This window comes from Daktulosphaira vitifoliae, unplaced genomic scaffold, assembly GCF_025091365.1.
Source record: "Daktulosphaira vitifoliae isolate Bord-2020 unplaced genomic scaffold, ASM2509136v1 Scaffold_2, whole genome shotgun sequence".
Taxonomy (NCBI): domain Eukaryota; kingdom Metazoa; phylum Arthropoda; class Insecta; order Hemiptera; family Phylloxeridae; genus Daktulosphaira; species Daktulosphaira vitifoliae.
This window is the reverse complement of record NW_026099573.1, coordinates 31,843,202-31,862,706: the sequence shown is the minus strand read 5'-3', so window position 1 is coordinate 31,862,706 and position 19,505 is coordinate 31,843,202. Positions and strand designations below refer to the sequence as shown.

Below are 19,505 nucleotides of genomic sequence, written 5' to 3'. Positions count from 1 at the left end.
GCACTCCTTACGAACACGAGGTAGGTGAAATGAGGAAATCAGTGACAATAGGTGAAGACGTGATTGGAGAGGTGGAGAGTTTTAAGTATTTAGGGTCAGTTGTGCAAAAGTGGTGGTATTGACGAGAATGTAAGACACAGAATTAAGTGCGGGTGGTTGAAGTGGAGAGAAGCGTCTAGCGTCTTATGTGATAAAAGAATTCCAATGAGGCTGAAAGGTAAATTCTACAAGACTGTAGTGAGGCCAGCCATGATGTATGGTTCTGAGTGTTGGACGATTGATAAGAAAGTAGAGCAGAAAATGAGTGTAGCAGAGATGAGAATGCTTAGATGGATGAGTGGAGTAACTAGAGAAGATAGAATAAGGAACGAGCATATAAGAAGGAGTATAGGTATAGCGTTAATCGTGAATAAGATAAGAGAAAATAGACTTAGATGGTTTGGTCATGTTATTAGGAGAGAAGAATCGGAAGCTGTAAGAACAGTTATAGAAATGAATGTTGAAAGAAGAAGAGGTAGAAGAAGACCAAAAAAGAGATGGAGGGATGCGATATGAGGACAGCTGATGTAAGCGTCGATGATGTGGGAGATCGTGTCAAGTGGAAGTTTAAGATAAGGGTGGCCGACCCCAAGTAGTTGGGATTAAGGCGAGGAAGAAGAAGAAGAGCAGGCCTTAACCTAAGTAACTTTATCTAATTTGTTATTCAATTATGTCACCATAACAATAAAAGTGAATCAAATAAGTAAATTACAGCTATAAAAAATAAGTGTGTTTTAAAAATAAAATTCTTTCTTTATTGACTTTGTTTAAAATATATTCCATCAAGATTATTTTGAAAATAATTTTAAAAACATTGGTTGTATTGATAATCATGATGATTATATATATATATATATATTATTAAATAAATAGCAAATAACGATATATGAAAAAATCACTTGATTTATTTGTCATTAATACTACAAGGATAACATAGGCATATATTATTTTATGGATAAGTAGCACTTAAAAAAAACATCAGTATTGTTTGAACAAATGAAATATGCACAGCGTGTCTAGGGGTATCGCTTTTGGCGGTCTCTTCACACATCTATTCACCACTATATTATTTACAGTAGACCTTACAGTACTTCATAAGAACACGTTATGGGTACATTATCACAAAACAATCGTTTTATTAGCGGAATCGTACACTTAGCATTGCACTAAGTTTTCTTCCAAAATATTTCTGTATTAAGTGTTCACTTGTTAATTAAGTAGACTACTAAGTTAATATTATATGTACTACGTTAAATAGTATATCTGAGTATATGCACAGATTTAACGATGAATGAAAAATCAATATATTTTGTTATATATATATATTATAAAATAATAAAAAGAACGATTAACTCTAATATTATAGAAGATATATCCTAAGGCGCAAGAATCACCTAAGGATGATTTTTCTCAAATAATTTTTCTTTTTTTAGTTCCAAATTTTTTTCATATGATAATATCATTTTCTTTTACAAAAAATCACATTTTTATTGAAAAATTATTAAAAGTACGTGGATACATGTATCACGGGAGAAAATCTTATCCTATCTACTCCTGTAAACTAATAGATAGCACCTACTACACCATTCTGCCCATGATTTTCTTGGACAAGTAGAGTGAGAAAGTGAAAGCCAGGGTTGTTAAAAAACATGTTTAAAAAAACCTGTTTAAAATATATGTAAACAGTTTAAAATATCCTATAATATCATTGTAAATTTTAAATATTTTTGGAAATAATCCTGGTGAAAACATAATTTGGACATCATCACATCATTTAATTCAGGTATGAGAGAGTAAAAACATAATTTGGGGGTACCGTTCTCGTTCTCCCTCTCTAATCTATCCATCTTCTGATTTATCAGTCTACAGCTTAGATTTTAAACACTGTCTATTAGTTTATATGTCTATGCATTTGAGTGTCAACATAATACTAGTTATATATATGTTGTTTATAAACAGCATATGTATTACTAGTATAAAATCAACATTAATTTATGAACTTATCATAGGCTTCTGAAGAAAATTATTTAAAAAACGTTTATTTGCCTACCCGCTTTAATCTGTAGTGTTTTATAAAATTAAAAATTAAAATTTTTGGTTAAACAATAAATAACAAATTATATTAAAATAATTTTGTTACAGATCTTCGATGCACTGTTTCGAGTCAAGTACCGTATACGTTACAGGCATTTTGGGGAGTTTCCATTAAAGAACTACATCATTTTTTGTGGAAAACATGGAGTTCTTTTCAAATAGCAGTCAAGGAAGACGCTTTATTGCGAGGTCATTACCAACACTGTGGATTAAAATTATAGTATCCTTATATTACACAAAAATTCACATACATATCACGAGTAGTATAATATATTTTTTATTTATATTTACTATGCATAAGTACTGCGCTTAATTACTATATATTATGCGTGTTATACAGTATACATTAAAGACATAAAATTCTCTAAAAATATCATTGTGATTAATATAATAGTATAAATTAATAAAAATTCAAAATTATTTAAATTAATAACTAGTGTAAAACCTGAAAATTATAGAATATAATAATTATGTTACTTAAAACTAACATTCACAGAAAACAAAATCATTAAATTGTATAAATGACAGTATCAGCAATAATAGTTGGAGGACGGTGCTGCAGCTTAAATTTTGTATACAGGTGTTCAGTAAGTAAAGAAACAGGTCAATTGTTGCAAACAATGAGAACAAGAGAAACCCGTTTCCTTACTTACGGAACACTCTATTTATGCTGCAATTTTATTTTTGAATAAAAAATCGTAATGCGATTTTTATAACAGTTTCTAAAAACTTGTGATTTATTTTATCTTTTTAAAATTCTGTTGTGTGTTAGTTGTTTTTGTTAACTAGAGTTAAGCCCAAAGTCCTGGTTTTTATAGTCAGTCCTAATAACTAGCGTGTAAGTCAGCTAATCTTCGAGCTGAAACGCCCTCTAGTTGGTAAAGAAAAAAAGTCAGTCCAATCCCTCAAACTATAGCTTGAGGGATGAGGCTAATCAATGGTACTCCAACTGGAACATTTGGGAAGAGCCAAGAAATGCGTTTTGATGCTAAATGTTATTATTGATTTTCTGTGTGTCATGTCGACGGCCAGACCAAGCCGGCCTATGGCATAAATAGACTAACTGGTCCAATAATTGAACACCCTAAATAAGTGAATACCATTAGTATTTACTTGAAATTTAACTCTTTATCATTAATTTTGAGTAATTATATTTGTGATATATGACTTTTATAGCAAAATATAACACACCTATTAATTATTTTTAATATTCTATAAGTGATCAACATTTCGTTTAATTGGAAGGACCTCCTAGGTTTTTAACATAAACCAAATAAATTAGGTTTGTTTATAATTATACCTTAGAGCATTAAAATTAATTATGAGTTGATAAAATAATTAATTTTATATCCAGATTTTAGAAGTTAATTGGTATATAATTAATCTATTATATAATTTGCTTAAGGTAAAAGTTTAATTTCGACAAATCCTTAATTGTTCGATAACTAGAACTTTTCATAAAGTCTATTAATAATAGTAAGAAGAAGAATAAATTTAAAATATTATACTTTTAATACTAAGATACATTTCAGTTATGCCAATTCTAAAAATATATTTAAAATGTCTTAAATGATAATAAACAAGAACATCTTAATTTATTAGTCTTATCTGTGCTTATTTTATTTTGTTAATTAATCAATTATAGATACTAAAAGGGTTTTTAAATAGTAGAAATATTAAACTATGAAATTTTCCATTGAGTTAATTAAGACATAGGGTTTTTTTTAACTTGCAATGTAATAATTTTTTATATCAAATTAAATAAAAATATATATTGTCAAAAATTTGGTAATTAGCAATGAAGTATTATGTTCTATGGTAAGTTACTATCAAGTAACTAGCTTTGTATAATCAAACTTATGTTATCATTATTTAAAATTGCATAACATAAATTTTAATTTTAATTAAAACCCATCTTATATAAAAGGAATTTACTTTCGTCATTTTTATAAAGATATTTATAGAATAATTTCTCTTGTTGCATAAATTATATTTGATTGTGTTGGTATAAAATAAATGTTTGTAGCATCGAATAAATAAGAAAAAAAGTTATTTCAATAATATAAAATTATTAAAAATAGTAATGTTGGGTAAAGAGGCTATTAAAATAAATTTTTTTAATGTTAAATATGCACTAATGTAAACAGAATATAAGTTGACCTTTTGTAATATATTGACCTACTAAAATTATATTATACTTTAAATAATCAAATTCATATTCAATTTTTGTCATAATTATTATTAAACGATGGGTACTGTTTTTATTAGTTACAAGTTGACCTTGGGTATCTAAATTTGTTTATTCGACCATGTATAAGTATTAAAAAATGATGTAATCTACGGGAAAAAATATAGAACATTTTTTTTTTTTTTGGAATAAATTTTTGTAATGTTCTTTGCAAAATCTATTTAATTATATATAATGTAGATATCAGGCATTTTTTTAAAAGAACTGCTTATATTTATATATTTTAATATTAAATTGATTTCATATTATAATGTTGAATGTTTCCTTAATCAAAAATTATCTTTAGTGAAACTAGCCATACGGAAAAAACTGTACAAATGTTTATGCCCGAAGGGAAGCTGGATCTGGGTACGCCACCTCGTCACTGTTATCCTCTGGTTATATTCCTCATACGAGATATACCAGAAAATTCTACTCTTCATCCAGACGAGACGGTAAGTAATATTATATTAACTTAAGAATAGGATATAAGGATAACATAAAAATTAAAACTGTACAAAGTTCAAAATTATGAATCTAATTCATCTATAATTTTTTTAAAGTTTTTTATTGTAGTTATAGAATAGTCAATTTTTTTTGTAAAATTATTCTTCCTAAATCTTTGTATTGTTTTTTATTATTTAAAAATTCATTTCTAAAATAAATATTCGATAAAATTCGAATAAATATTAATTTATTTATTCCTAAAAAATATAATTCAAGTAATATCGCTACTCTAACAATAACAACACGTATTTGTAATTTATTGTTAATTTTTTTCGAGTGTTTGTGAGTCCCAAAATTAAGTACGAGTTGTGAATCAGTTTTTTTTAGAGTACGTATGAGTTGTGGTCAGGCTTTTTTTAAGGTACGTATCAGCCTATAAGCGTTACATAGAAAGCACCACAAGAAGGTTATCTGTGTAATTTTTCAATGAACATTGTTAGGTAGGGGTACACTGATAAACGGGCAAGATGAATATTGTGTCGAATTAATGATAAATCATAGTTTGTTTAATTCGGCATGTTCCATTTTTTCAACTCTGAGTGAATAATTTTTGCTGGTTTGCATAAAATGTCATCAATGGTTTTTTTCAAAGAATTACTAGAAATATTCCTATTCAGGACATTTTCATCAGTTTATACTATACTATAATATGAATGTTATACTCTTATTTCAGTATCTAAAAAAATCTGGCATTTCAATGTAGATTATAATTACTATAATTACAAATGCTACAATTATTTGGGCCTGAAACTCAACTCATGACAAAAGTCATCGGGTCGGAATTCACCGGTCTCCGATATAGTAAATATCACGTCAGCTGCAACTCACCTACAATCTTTTTTTCTATGTCAAATTAATCAGAACTTCCCTGTGCCTAATTTTGTATTATGAAAACGATATTAAATAAAATGTGCTTCAAAAACTTAAGAAGTTCACTCTATTTACCTCAAGATTTAAAATTTTTGAAAATATACCTTTTTTTCGTATGTGACAAACTGTCTCTTTTTTTCAGAAACATTTTATAGTTATTGAATAATATCTGAAGTTGTTTAACTAGTCTTAAAGTTAAGAATAATTAGAAACATTCCTTCAAAATCAGTTGCTTTTAAAATCATAAAACGTGTTTATTATCTAATGGCGTATCTAGAATCACATAATACAGTAGACCTTTAAGGATAGAAAGAATAAGGGATTTGAATTTGACCTTCATACATAAAAGATAGTGTTTTGTAAATAATTATTAGATTATACTAAATTACATTGATTATATAGTTAATAAATTGATATTAAAGTTATATTATTGTAAAGTTAATTGTAATTTGTGATAGCACATTTTTACTGTTTAATTGGTAGAAAGTTTTGTAAAATTAATTGATTAGTAATTTTTTGATTTCAAATGGGGTAATAATTATTCATTTTCAATTAGTTATTTTCTTATCCTTATTTATCGATAAAAATTGTTTAAAAATATTAAGTAATTACAAGTTATCAATTTTACTAATTCAACGGGATCTAGTTATGATAAATTTTTAGAAAAATCCTTCAAATGTAATTAAGGTTTTTTCTAAATATAAACTTTAACTTATATCTGTGACTATGAATAATTTATACGGTTTCGTTTGTTTAATTACATCTTAATTATTGATTGTATTTTATTATATATTTATTACGAAAACATATTAATTGTATTTAGTACTCGTTATGCTTATTTTTAAAAAGTAGTATAGTGTTAGTAATCATCTCTCTCAATGCTATTCAAAATGAGGCCTCGAAAATAAATATACATGAATGTAAAGTTTTCATTCTTGCGGCGAAATTCAATTTATTTCAATGTTATACTAATTACTTATACAATATTAAATAAATATTAATTAATTTTTCTGTCTGTTTTTGTCATATTTTAGGTAGCTTTGGTAAACGTTGTACATATACGAGACAATGTGTGTACATTACCTACAAACATATTGGCACAGTATTTAAAACAAGCAAATGGACAATTGTCATCGCTTAAGGTGGGATTATTATTATATTTTTATAAGATAATAAATTATAATTGATTTGAATAATATCAATCAATGACGTTGCGTTATTTTAAATAGTCTACCCTTGTTCTTAACCTCAAATAACGGGTATTCTGCTTTCAGCCTCGTTTCAGTAGTTACCTCGTACTAATTTTTTTTGAAAGTTTATTAATTAAATTACCTCAGATATGTTTTTTCGGGATCCCAAAAATTTTAAGTAGGATATTGTGTTATTAAGGTAATAAAATTCCTTATGTAAGTATATATTTTATATAAGGCTTTTTTTAAAGAATAACATTTTATAAATAACATGATTTTACTAAAGTATTAATTAAAACATTTTTTTAATAATTCAGTAGGGAATGAAAAAAAGATCTATTTGAATACAATTTTTTTAATATGCCAAAAGTGCTAATTTTTATTGGTTTTCTTAAAAATAATTTATTTATCATTTCTTCGTTTTATTTATTTAGGACTAGAGCCCCCCCGAACTTTTCAGACTGATGGTAGTATTGTTGTTATATTTAAATTTGTTGTATGTTAAGCCTAATACTGAAGACATTGTTTTTTTTTAATAGCAATTTTATGAATTTTCGGGTAAAAAAATGTGGGGTTTCTGATTGCATCAGTGCCTACCGTGAGTCCCTGATAAAAAATTCTGAATTTAACACTGTCTATTATACTGATAATTATATATTAATATTGTAATTTGCGGTACGCTAGATATTAATTTGTATTACTAATATTTCATGTTATTAATTTTGATGTTTAAGACCTTAAATACTCCACCCACCTCCTAGTGATCTCTGTGCATAAAAAAATTGATATGATTTTCCAACTATTATGAACAACTGATATATTATTTATATACATTATTTAATTTAATTTTAAAATAATGATTTTTTTAATTCAAATTTTTAAATTCTTTTAAATTTTAACTCCAGTTTTCTTTTTTCAAATTACACGAATGAAAACTAATATTTTCTTAATTCTTTAAAGATTAAAAATAATATTTTACTAATATATAAGTGATTATAATATGTTTCATGTAAAATAAGTAACTAATTTTTAAATATGATTTTACATTTTTTGACAGCAATTATATTTGGCCACTGGGAATGCTTTAAGCTATCAAGATGATGCTGCTGCATGCGATGATGAATCTCAAAGAGCATTAGTTTTGGACAATAGTAGCTTAAATACTGGCCAAGAACAATTATGCGTTGTCTGTCAGTTTTATCCACTGTCCAGAGCTTTATTACCTTGCAGACATACTTGTATTTGTGCATCCTGCTTTGGCAAGTTGGAGACTTGTCCCATGTGCCGTAGTTCAATAAAAAGTTATTTCTGCGTGCGCAATGAAGACTACCTGACCGACTGTGCATCCGGACTGGATAAAACTGGAGCGTCAGTCAAGAGGCAAGCGTTTTCCCAGTGGATTCAAGACAGTATTACTGATTTCCTTGGCCTACATTAGGCTTTACTCTTGTAGTATATATTTCCACAATCCACCTATACCTATCACTCCTCTGTGTTTTTGAATCAAACGGACTAGGTCATAAATTAATTTTTATTATTTGTGTAATTGATATATGATTGTGTATTGTAATGTTTAAACATATGTTAATTCAACCACAATATTATCCTTCAAAATCCGTCCCATTAGTATGACATTAATTTGATTATCTTTTGTATATAATGTAAATTAAAAGCCATTTGAGCTCTCTTTTTGTTAACAATAGCAATGCAATATGTTTAAACCAATATCATTACTATTATTAATCAGAAATGTTCTACATGTAATATTTTTTAATGAATTATTTTAGTTGTAGTATGCCCAATTTAGGACATACTTATTTGTGATATCAAATTTGATGGTATTTGTTAATGTGTTATTATTATTATTACTGATATCGTCCTTCATCTTAGAAGATAACTTTAATATTAAACTTACTTAATGGAGGCATATAATTTGTGTAATACTAACAACTAAAAGATGTCTAAAACTTTTGACAAAGCTCCAAAAAATTAAGGAGTAGTTAATATTTTTTATTTTTATCTTTCAACTGAGTCACAATTCTTGTAGTTACACAATCATTATACAGTGAAATGTACGGACAATATTTTTTTTAATTTTGATATTTACTGAACATATTTGATTAATTTATTTAAAAATTTAGATTATGCAATTGTATCCAGTAAAGTTCCTTATTCACAAATACTATTATACATTTGTATGTTTTATGTTTAATCTTAAATATGTAAGTATATTATACAATAATATAAAAAATTCATAACCCTTTTTTTATACCTATTTACATCTTTTTTGAATAAAATTTAAATGATTTATTTTTTTTTTTTAAATTTTATTAAATTACTATCAATCAATTATCATGTAAATAATCAATTTAATATATTGATTTACTTAATTTTTTTATAGTTCATTAATATCTTTGATTTTAACTTTAATATAACTACACTGATTAATTTGTTGAAACATAAATTTATGTATCATGAATTATGGTTTGTGAAAGATTAACTATAATTTAAGAGTAAAAGTAATGAAAATTATTGTTAGCATAATTCTTTATTATTACTTTTTTATTATTAATTCTTCATCTCATTAAAATTTATAGAATTATTTGTTGGTACATTTCACTAGTGACATGTCTGTTAAGTTAGAGTTAGTATTAATTCTGTTTCAGTAATTTTATATTGACACTATACAATTTACATACTATATTTTAATTTTGATTGTTTATGCTCATCCCATTACCAATTACTTTAGTTCAATATTTTTTTATTATTTAATAATGATGTATATCCAATGTATTAAAAGAAATGAACATGTACTATCATTATCGGTCAGAATCTTTTGTATATTATTTATTTGGCTGTTTTAGTTTAAATCTAAACAAAACAATACTTCGTTTTGTGATATTTTATAATTTAATTACCAATATAGTAATAAAAATATTTATAATTAAAAGATAAGATTTAATTTACTTTTTTGTGTTAGTCTAAGTTAGTAGTAATTATTTTGAAAAGTTTATAAGATTATTTAATACAAAGTTTTACCTATTTAAATGAGTTAATTTTACACTTGGTTGGTCTACGATGGTATAGTACTGGCAATGTGTTTTTTTTTTTGTAAACATCACTAACATAATATTAATTTTACCAATTAGAATAAATAATTATAAATGTATGTTTTTTGTTAAATCTATATAATTGTGTGATTGTGAATAAATAAATAAATATAGACATGTATTTTATTTGGAAAATTTTTAGTAATCTTAGATATTTTAAATTTACATAAATATCAGAAACATCTACAAATAACATTTGTAGAATTTTTTATTTAGCTATTATTTTTAAATCCTGATTCACTACTACATGAGCCCATTACAATTTAAAATGTTGGGCCCCTAAATATAAACTTAGGTTATAATTAAACTTTTGAAAAAAAAAAAAAAAAAAATCCTCAATAATTTTAAATAATTTTATTTGTCCCAAACTATAAAAATACTGATTTTTTTTTGTTGCTGACTAAAAGCCTTATTTCAAATTGCCTAGTAAAAATAAATGTGCCAAATGTTCTTCCATGAATATGAAACTAACTATTCATAATGTTAAAACAATATTATTTGTTATAACTTACAATATTTTTAAAATTTTCTTATTTTCAAAATATAATTATTGTCCCCAAAAAATTGATTAAAGATTTTAGTATATGCAGTATCATAAATATCTTATTCAGATTTTATGTTATTAGCTAATTGTTGATGAAAATGTTAATCAAATTTTATAACTGATTATTAGTGAATATTTGGTCAGGATTACAAATAATATATTTATCACTAAATACTCAAATATACAACAAGTGAATAAATAGTAATTAAAATGGCAATAACTATATTTTTATTTCAATAAACAGAACTAATTTACATAAGATAATTAATGCTCAATTGTACTGCAATGCTCAATTCCACCACACTTCTCATGTAAAATATTTTAAATCCCAAATATGGTTTATCATAAATTTATTTTATTTTTTCTAAATTATCCATAAAAGTGGCAAGTTTTACATCATTTGTTGATAATCCATTGACATCATGAGTGGCCAATGTAACTTGAATTTTGTTGTATACATTAAACCATTCAGGATGATGATTCATTTTTTCACTCTTAATAGCTACTTGAGACATAAATCCAAAAGCCTAGGATTGAATAAAGTAATTATTAATATTGAATTATTTTATATTTTCGTGTTACACTATTTACTTCAATGAAGTCAGAAAATAAGAATTCTTTGTAAATAGCATCTCTATCTTTTACCATTATCCATTTGTTAGCAAATAAAGGAGCAAGCAGTTCATCTCTTTGCTCATTTGTTAATAAACTTGGCTAAAAATTATATATTATAAATTAAAAATATTGACTTTATTTTATAGGATAAAAGGCCACTTTTGTACCTACTGCAACCATTTAATTAAAACTTGATATTTGATCTATAGATCATACGTTATATCATTTATTTTGAAAAAAATAATTTAATAAACACAATTATAAGTTTTAAAGCGTTATGGCTTTAAAATTTCTCTAAACATAAATCTAAAGAGAGAAATTTAATTTAGAGGCACAAATGATAGTGGCCAAAATTAGCACATTTATCTAAAAATTTCACATTTATTGAAAAGGTTTTAGTTTACCTAAATTTTTAAGAAAGAATTCAATTTCTATAATTAATAACAAAATTTTATTAATAATATGCATAATGATTTCATAATAAAAACATTTAGTTAAAAAAATTTTAGAACTGAAAATTGATTTAATTTATTTTTATTTATACAAATAAATATTTTTTAAGGGGCAGGTAAATTTAATTTATAATTCTTTGAAAGTTTATTTCCATAAATCTACCAACTCTATATTATTAAAATATGTATATTTTGGATTTATATTATATTTAAAAGTATTGAAATTATTTCTTTGAATGAAAATCAGGCATAAAAAGATAAACTGAAAACTTAATAGTTCTTTAGAACTAAGAATTAATGTAGAGAATATTTTTTTATAGTCTACACTAAAGTGATCAAATGAAATATTAAAATACATTATTTTATCATGAATATGTTATCTGTTTCAAAATCTTGTAATTAAAAAATTTATAACAAGAAAAACATTAATTGATACTTCTAGTCATGTGCAAAAAGAGTTGAATAACTATTTCATTGGTCAGTAGTATATATTCTATAGATAACTATGGTAAATTTTAAATAAAAGTCAACCAAATTTTTTGAACATATAAAATAATACATTAAGATTTAGGAAATTCTAAATGTTGTCTTTAAATTCCCTTAAATAAAATTTGTTATCTTTTAACAAGTAATAATATTTATAAAAAGTAAAAATTATACTTAATTTTTACTATTTAATTAGTGGCAAGTCTAACTAAAATATCAGTTTTTAATTTTTCAGTTTAAATACATTAACTTAATATGTCATATGATAATGGAAGCAGTTCCCACTAACCAATTCAGGTGACATATTTAATTTTTGATAGTAAAATAAATATAATATTTGATTAAGTAATATAAATCAATAATTTATGAAATATTTAGAAAAATTTAATATTTACATTGAATATTGATATATACTTATAACTTACCATTTTTTTATTAACTTTCGTAGAATATTTGAAACAAAACTGAAATAACCTTTTAGTAATAGGAGGTATTAGTAATATAGTCATTAAAATAACATATAAAGTGAAAGTTATTCAAGTACTTGATGCTACAATTTTTACTTAATTTTATCCAATGAGGAATAATTTTACAAGGTCGTCTCTGAATCAATAATGTCGAATTAAAATTTTTAACTAGAACAACGTACAGATTCTTTTTCTAGTACATTATTTTAATAACAAAATATTGGATAAATCGTTGAAGGCGATTACTCAAAAATTTGTTTAGAATATCAATATCAAGTGATAAGGGAAATATAATTGATAAGGGCTGGCCAAACGTATTATTTAATATGTAAATAATACAGTTATAATAATTTATAAAAAAATAGAGGAATACTTCGTCAAAAACATAGTCATCAAAGTACCCACTTATTTGTTATAAATACATTTTTATTTAAATGGTGTTTCTGGTGGCATAATGACACTGTTTTAAAGGTACTGGCATTACAAAAAATGCAATTATCTTTAAAATTAAAAAATGCTTGTTAATTACAGAGTAATAAAATAGTTATGTTCATTGTCAATATAAGTGTTAAATTAGCCATAATGTTAAAAATGTTATCATTTAAATTCTTTAACAATATTACAGTAAGTTCCTTAGACAAATAGACGTATATTTTTGGTTGAGAGAGGCAAAAACGATATTCAAATTGACTTTTTGTTTCCTTGTAATACTTTTGTTTCGTAATTTAACACTACCAGGAATTTGTCTTGACCTCATATTGGACATCGAATTACATATTCTTTAATTTTTTTATTCAGTACCAGTACCACAGTTTGAAATTGATTTCAGGGTGATAGTCTGCTACACAATCATAAGTTGTAATTATTGATTCAATTTTGTACATCAGAGGTAAACCATATTTTTCATTATAAAGGTAAATGTTACTTGTAAAAGTTTACTTCTAGTATATAAAATTATTTTTGCATAAAATTGTTCATCTATTAGCTTCGATGCGAAGCGGAGAAGGTATTAATTTTACTATGATGTGTTTTTTTTTTTTTTTTATGACTGTTGCCACTTATTCTCAGCTCTCACTGGACCGATTTCTTTCAAACATACGTCAAAAGATCACAAATCGTATCTAGTTGAAGACATTACCCTTAAAAATTGAAAAAAATTCCCTCGTTCCCCGCAAATGGGGGAAATATCCAAAAAAATTACAAATTTAAAAATCGCTAATTTTCGAAATTTTTTCACTTTTTTTTCTTAAAACTTCCATAACTTTTTGAAAAATCAACAAATCTACATAATTTTTTTTTATACTAAAACCTTAGATATTTACCTTTCATTTGATATCATTTTTTTGAAAATCTATCACTTTACCTGCTCATTGGGGGGGGATTTAAAATTGCAATTTTTTTACAAAAAATAACTTTTTCAATTTAATTTTTGAAAATGTTCCGGAAATACTGCGTCCTTCAAACATATATCAAATTAAACCTTATTTTATTTACTATAAAATGAAAAAAAAAAATTTGTCCCGACACTTTATTTTCTACATTTAAACGGCTGCCGTAGTTAAAAACACACTATTTTTTATGTAAAATTTTCGGTTTAAGATTTTAAATTTTCAACTTAAAAATGCTATAACTTTTTGAAAAATGTATATATCAGCACAAATTTTTTTTTCTAAATACATTATAAGTACATCTTTCATTTGACATACTTTTTATTAAAATTGGACAATTTCCCCTTATATAGGGGGCGTTCAAAACTTAAAATATTGTAAAAAACATAGATCTTTTTCAACTGAACTTTTGAAAATGTTCCGGAAATACTGCGTCCTTTAAACATATATCAAATCAAAGGTTATGTTATATACTATCAAATGAAAAAAAAAAATTTGTCCCGACATCTTATCTTCTATGTGCAAATGGCTGTCGAAAATTTAAAAAAAAATGTAATGTTTGCGATAAAAATTACATTTTATCGGGATGTTTTTTGTACTTAAAACTGCCATAACTTTTTCAAAAATGAACAAATAAAAATAATATTTTTTTGTATTGAAACCTTAGATATTTCCCTTTCATTTGATATAATTTTTTTTGAAAATCTAACACTTATTCTGCTCACTGGGAGGATTTAAAATAGTAACTTTTTTACAAAAAATAACTTTTTCAACTTAATTTTTGAAAATGTTCCGGAAATACTACGTCCTTTAAACATATATCAAATTAAAGCTTATTTAATGTACTATAAAATGAAAAAAAAAATTTGTCCTGACGACCTTTCTTCTATGCGCAAATGGCTACCGTATTTAAAAATATGCTATTTTAACAAATTTTTTTTTTTTCAATTAAACACTATCTACTAAAATATTTTATTAGGGGAATAAACTGACTTTCATGAATATTATATAATTTCATTGACATAGAATAAAGTTCATAAGACATATGATATTATACTTATTAACATTTTTTACTTTTTTAAAGTCGAAAAAGTAATTTTTAAATTTGAGNATATGTATTGTAACTCTCCAAACGCCACGCGTTATCGCATATTCCGTCGTCTAGACTAGACTGTCATAACGCATTCACCCCTCCTCACGCCTCGCTCACATCACGACGGCACACTATTCCTATAAAAATTTATTTTTAGTTATCGTACCCGTACACGCGTGCTTGTCATCAATATTATATATATATAAACAAATTTTTATTTTGACTGACCAATACCGCCCGCGTCTAATGCGCCTTACGTATATATATTTATATATTCCTACCACCGTTTATACCTCAGGTATAACGTTAGTCCGACCCGCCCGCCCACAAAATACGGTTATACCTAGTGCATGATACGTTTACGTACTTAAGTTGCATTATTTGTATATATATTCTAATTACTATTAAAATTTATATATTAACACGATTTATTCTAATTAAGAGATATAAAGTATTCATTCCGATTACGAGGGATGATTCCCGTATCGTNATTTTAAACTATATTTATTTATGATAGTGATTTTAATCACTGTCAGATATCATCTATACTGGACTCAACTATGCGACGACCCCACTGTGCTGGGTTTTTTATTTTCATACTAAATTTAATAATTATAATTAGTATTTATTCATATATCATATTATAAAATCAAAGAACTACTAATTAGGTTATAATCAAAGAAATAAGAGTTGATGTTGCTTTTGGAATAATCCACCAATTTCTCTAAATGAAACACTATCTACAGATTTGCATGGAAGCGTTTCTTATGATAGTGATTTTAATCACTGTCAGATGTCATCTATACTTGTCTTATCTATGCTTTGTCTACACTGTGCCTCGACCCCACTGTGCTACCGTTTTTTTTTTATAGAGTTGAAAATATAAATCCTTAATTAAGAAAAGTGTGAAGTACATTTAAATTAAAATTGAATTGTTTTTAAATGAACCAAAAATTCTTTAAATTATTGACATAATTATCGACTATTTTCGTTTAAAATTTTTGCTAGTTAATTTAAATTTTAAATTTAAAGATACAATTCATATTTTTAAAGAAGGAAAAATATGTTCATGGTAAATACTGCCTTATTTAGTTGTTACCATTTTAATTTTTGATAATCACAAATGTAACATCTACACCATGAGGGTGATTTGGACGGGGACCACACTTTAGTTACATCAAAGGACTAGGATATTTATAAATAATATTTTAAACAAACAAAAAAATTAAAAATAAGAAAAAACCAATTTCTCTATATTTGTATTTTTAAAATAAGTTTAATTTTAATGAGAAAATTATTTATATTAATAACAATGATTATTAAATAATTAATGAATTTATTTATTGAAATTAGAACTTCACGCTTTAAAAAAATAATTTTCAACGATTATGATTCTGTTTGTACTTTTTTTTTGTTGCGTTGATTGATTGTATAAATGAATAAATTGGTAAAATTGACCATTTTATATAAACATTAAATACTTATTAATCGTCATGTTAAAATTAAAGTATAATTTTATTTCAGAATTATATAAATACTTTGAAAAAAAAAGCTAAAAAGCCATTCCGTCTGGCGAGATTTGAACCTCATATTCCCTTAAGGTTGGAGGCAATTGCTTTACCAACTAACCAAAATATTGCTATTGTTACACTACGTTAAAAAGAAATACTTAAGGTAGTTCAAATTTTCACTCATTTTTTGCCGTTTAAGGGGGCATTAGCAAAAAATTCAAAGTAAGTGCAACTATATAATAAACGTAGATCAGATTCTTTTGAAAGGAAAGAGTTTAAAAAATAGTATTTAACTACTATCTAAACATAAGTATTACAACAATTTAATTTTGTAAAAGTATGAAACAACAAATATAACATAATTTGGTAATCACAATGAAACGACCAAAGCGACAATCGCTACCGAGGTTCAAAAAAAAAAAAAAAAACAAATAATAGCTATTCATAACAAATTACAAATGTTTTACTTAATAGTAAAATAAATGACTTCACTAAATTTAATTTTTACTTTCAACAGATTCATAGAACTTTTTGGGTTATGGAGATTGCCACGAACTGATAATGCTCCGACATTCATATACTCCAACACTGTAAAAAAATCCTCCGAATACATTTACTCAGACAACAATTAATACCTGGTTACAAAAATTTGGATTTTACTACGACGATGAATACTCCGAATAGGTCTATTAATTTATTGCTCCGAATATCGATTATTTGCGAAATCGATTAAAAAATGATGAAATTTCGGATTGTATGAGTATCGTAGCAATATATTATCTGATAGAAAAATATAACCGTTATCACTAATTAATAAATATTAATCAATATATTAAAATAGCGTTTTAATTAATTGCTTACTGTCTATTAACGAATAATTATTACAATAAAGATCCTCGAAATGTATCCGACTTTTGATAAAATAGGTACATAAAGGTAAGGAAGGGGGCTTTGAACTAGAACAACCACAGTTATATAACTGGTGTGAGCCCTTAAATTTTTTTTTTTTTGGAGGGGAAAGAAGAGAGATTCCAATTTTTGGACGTAAATCTTTTTTGCCTCTCCTTATTAGTGTCTATTATTAAAATATTTCATTAGTTTAGCTAAAAAATATAGGGGTACGTATCATTGGTGATAGGATTCGTCATTAAACTAGCTATTATTATTATTATTGTAACACTACGCTATTATTATTCGTCTATACTTAAGCGAATAATTTTTCACTTCTATTTTAAATATTAAAAAAAACCTATGTACACGATATAAGACAATTTATTTTATGCGTTTAAGAAGCGATAAAGATTGCCACATTAAAATCTACACTAGATATAATTTTAAAATAAATTAATAAAATATTTTTACCAACTAATAGTAGTGATGATACACAAGTTACAGCATAAAATAAATTAAATAGACTAGACATCTTTGTTACTTTATTAATAACAAAGAAAAATGTATTAAATGTTAATTTACAAGTGATAAGTACATATTTTTAAGGGGAATAACAATTATTTAATATTGTATAATGTTTAACTACTGATAAATAAAATATCAAAGAATAACACTTGTGAAAAATAATGGAGTGCATTGTTAAAAATATGTGAAGTCTAATTTTGTAACAATTTCATTGTAATTTTTATTAAAAAAAGGAAAGGCTATTTAGATATTTTTTTCAAAGAAATGTCAAACTGATTTCAATAAATGTATATTAGATTTTAAAGAAAAAGAACTTTAAATAAATAATTTTTTACTCCTGAATATTTTAAACTTTTCTTTGAGCACCACTGGAGATTATAATGGTTTTACTAATAATTCAACATTGATTATAAAACTCATGTCACAAAATTAAAATTGTTTAACGATAAGTTAATATATTTTTACTTTTAGACGACATACAGAATTTTTAAATAAGAAAAAATTAATTCTACTTATATATAACCAAAACTTACTCATTCTTAGCATAACTTATATTAGAACTTGTAGCAAAATTTACACAGTTTAATGTTATTTTTATTTTTTTATATAAAAGTTAAAGATTATTTTAGTAATTAATTTTCAATTAAAATTGCTAAAAGAAAAATTAATCATAATCCACTGAGTCAACACAAACCTATTGGAAGAAACTTCCAGAAAGTAATAAGACTAAAAAAAGTGTATTCAACAATTACTGCATTGAAGTTAGATATACTTTGTTTTTTTTATACTTAGATATCCTAATGTAGCACAGGAAAAAATCCAGTCATCCCCAAGAATGATGAGGCATACATGGAAAAAAGTTTCTTTTTTAACCTTGAGGTCCTATTGCTCTACATTCAAAATTATTGGATAGATCTCAAGGGTTCTCAGTTTATGGGTTCATCCGAACAAATAATAAGATATTATTTTAACTCTTCCCGAAGACACTTATCCATATTATCAAATTAGACTTAGAACACCCAATTTTATATTGTACAAATATTAACAATTTTATGTTTATATTAGTCATTATTTTTTAATAATACACACTTAGGAATTAATCACTAATAAAATTGCACATTACAATTTTTGCAGCACATATTGTTATAGAAAAATTAGTTTTCAAATGGATCTCTTAGATGTTAATAAATAAATTACGGTTAGATAAAATTTTGTGGATAAACTGAAAAAACAGTTAACTAACAATTTTTTGATTTGATGAAAATATTTTGTAATTATTGGATAATTAAGAAATAAAATTCTCAAAGATAAATATATATTCTAACAATAAAGAAAACTTTTTTAATAATGTACATTTATGTTAAAAACTATTAATTTTGTTACTTAATGAATGACTATTATCATTCGAGTATTAATAACATTTGTCAGATGTGAGAAATTGTATCAGAAAATAATAAGCAATATGTATATTATTGTATAATAACTATAGTAGCAAA

General features: G+C 25.1%; 2 protein-coding genes across 2 annotated transcripts in view; one reads left to right on the top strand and one right to left on the bottom strand.

The window, feature by feature from the left end:
* Positions 1–10,158, top strand: part of LOC126899325 (cell growth regulator with RING finger domain protein 1-like) — a 35,039-nt gene extending 24,881 nt beyond the window's left edge. The window contains exons 3-6 of the mRNA XM_050674117.1: positions 2,182–2,353; positions 4,668–4,815; positions 6,772–6,879; positions 7,985–10,158. Coding sequence (XP_050530074.1) covers positions 2,182–2,353; positions 4,668–4,815; positions 6,772–6,879; positions 7,985–8,365 — 809 coding nt within the window. The 3' untranslated portion in view covers positions 8,366–10,158. The remainder of the gene's footprint in view (positions 1–2,181; positions 2,354–4,667; positions 4,816–6,771; positions 6,880–7,984) is intronic.
* Positions 10,159–10,786: 628 nt separating this feature from the next.
* Positions 10,787–12,862, bottom strand: LOC126899330 (pterin-4-alpha-carbinolamine dehydratase). The gene is made up of 3 exons (XM_050674124.1): positions 12,560–12,862; positions 11,173–11,295; positions 10,787–11,108 (listed from the first exon to the last, which is right to left on the bottom strand). The coding sequence occupies exons 1-3, from the start codon at positions 12,641–12,643 to the stop codon at positions 10,932–10,934; spliced, it is 384 nt and encodes a 127-aa protein (XP_050530081.1). The 5' UTR covers positions 12,644–12,862; the 3' UTR covers positions 10,787–10,931.
* Between the last annotated feature and the right edge of the window lie 6,643 nt (positions 12,863–19,505).

Coding starts and splice junctions, on each gene's coding strand:
- LOC126899330 (XM_050674124.1), bottom strand. CDS start 12,643: ATGACTATATTACTAATACCTCCTATTACTAAAAGGTTATTTCAGTTT. Junction 11,296..12,559: donor CGAAAGTTAATAAAAAAATG/GTAAGTTATAAG, acceptor TATAATTTTTAG/CCAAGTTTATTAACAAATGA. Junction 11,109..11,172: donor TATTTTCTGACTTCATTGAA/GTAAATAGTGTA, acceptor ATTCAATCCTAG/GCTTTTGGATTTATGTCTCA.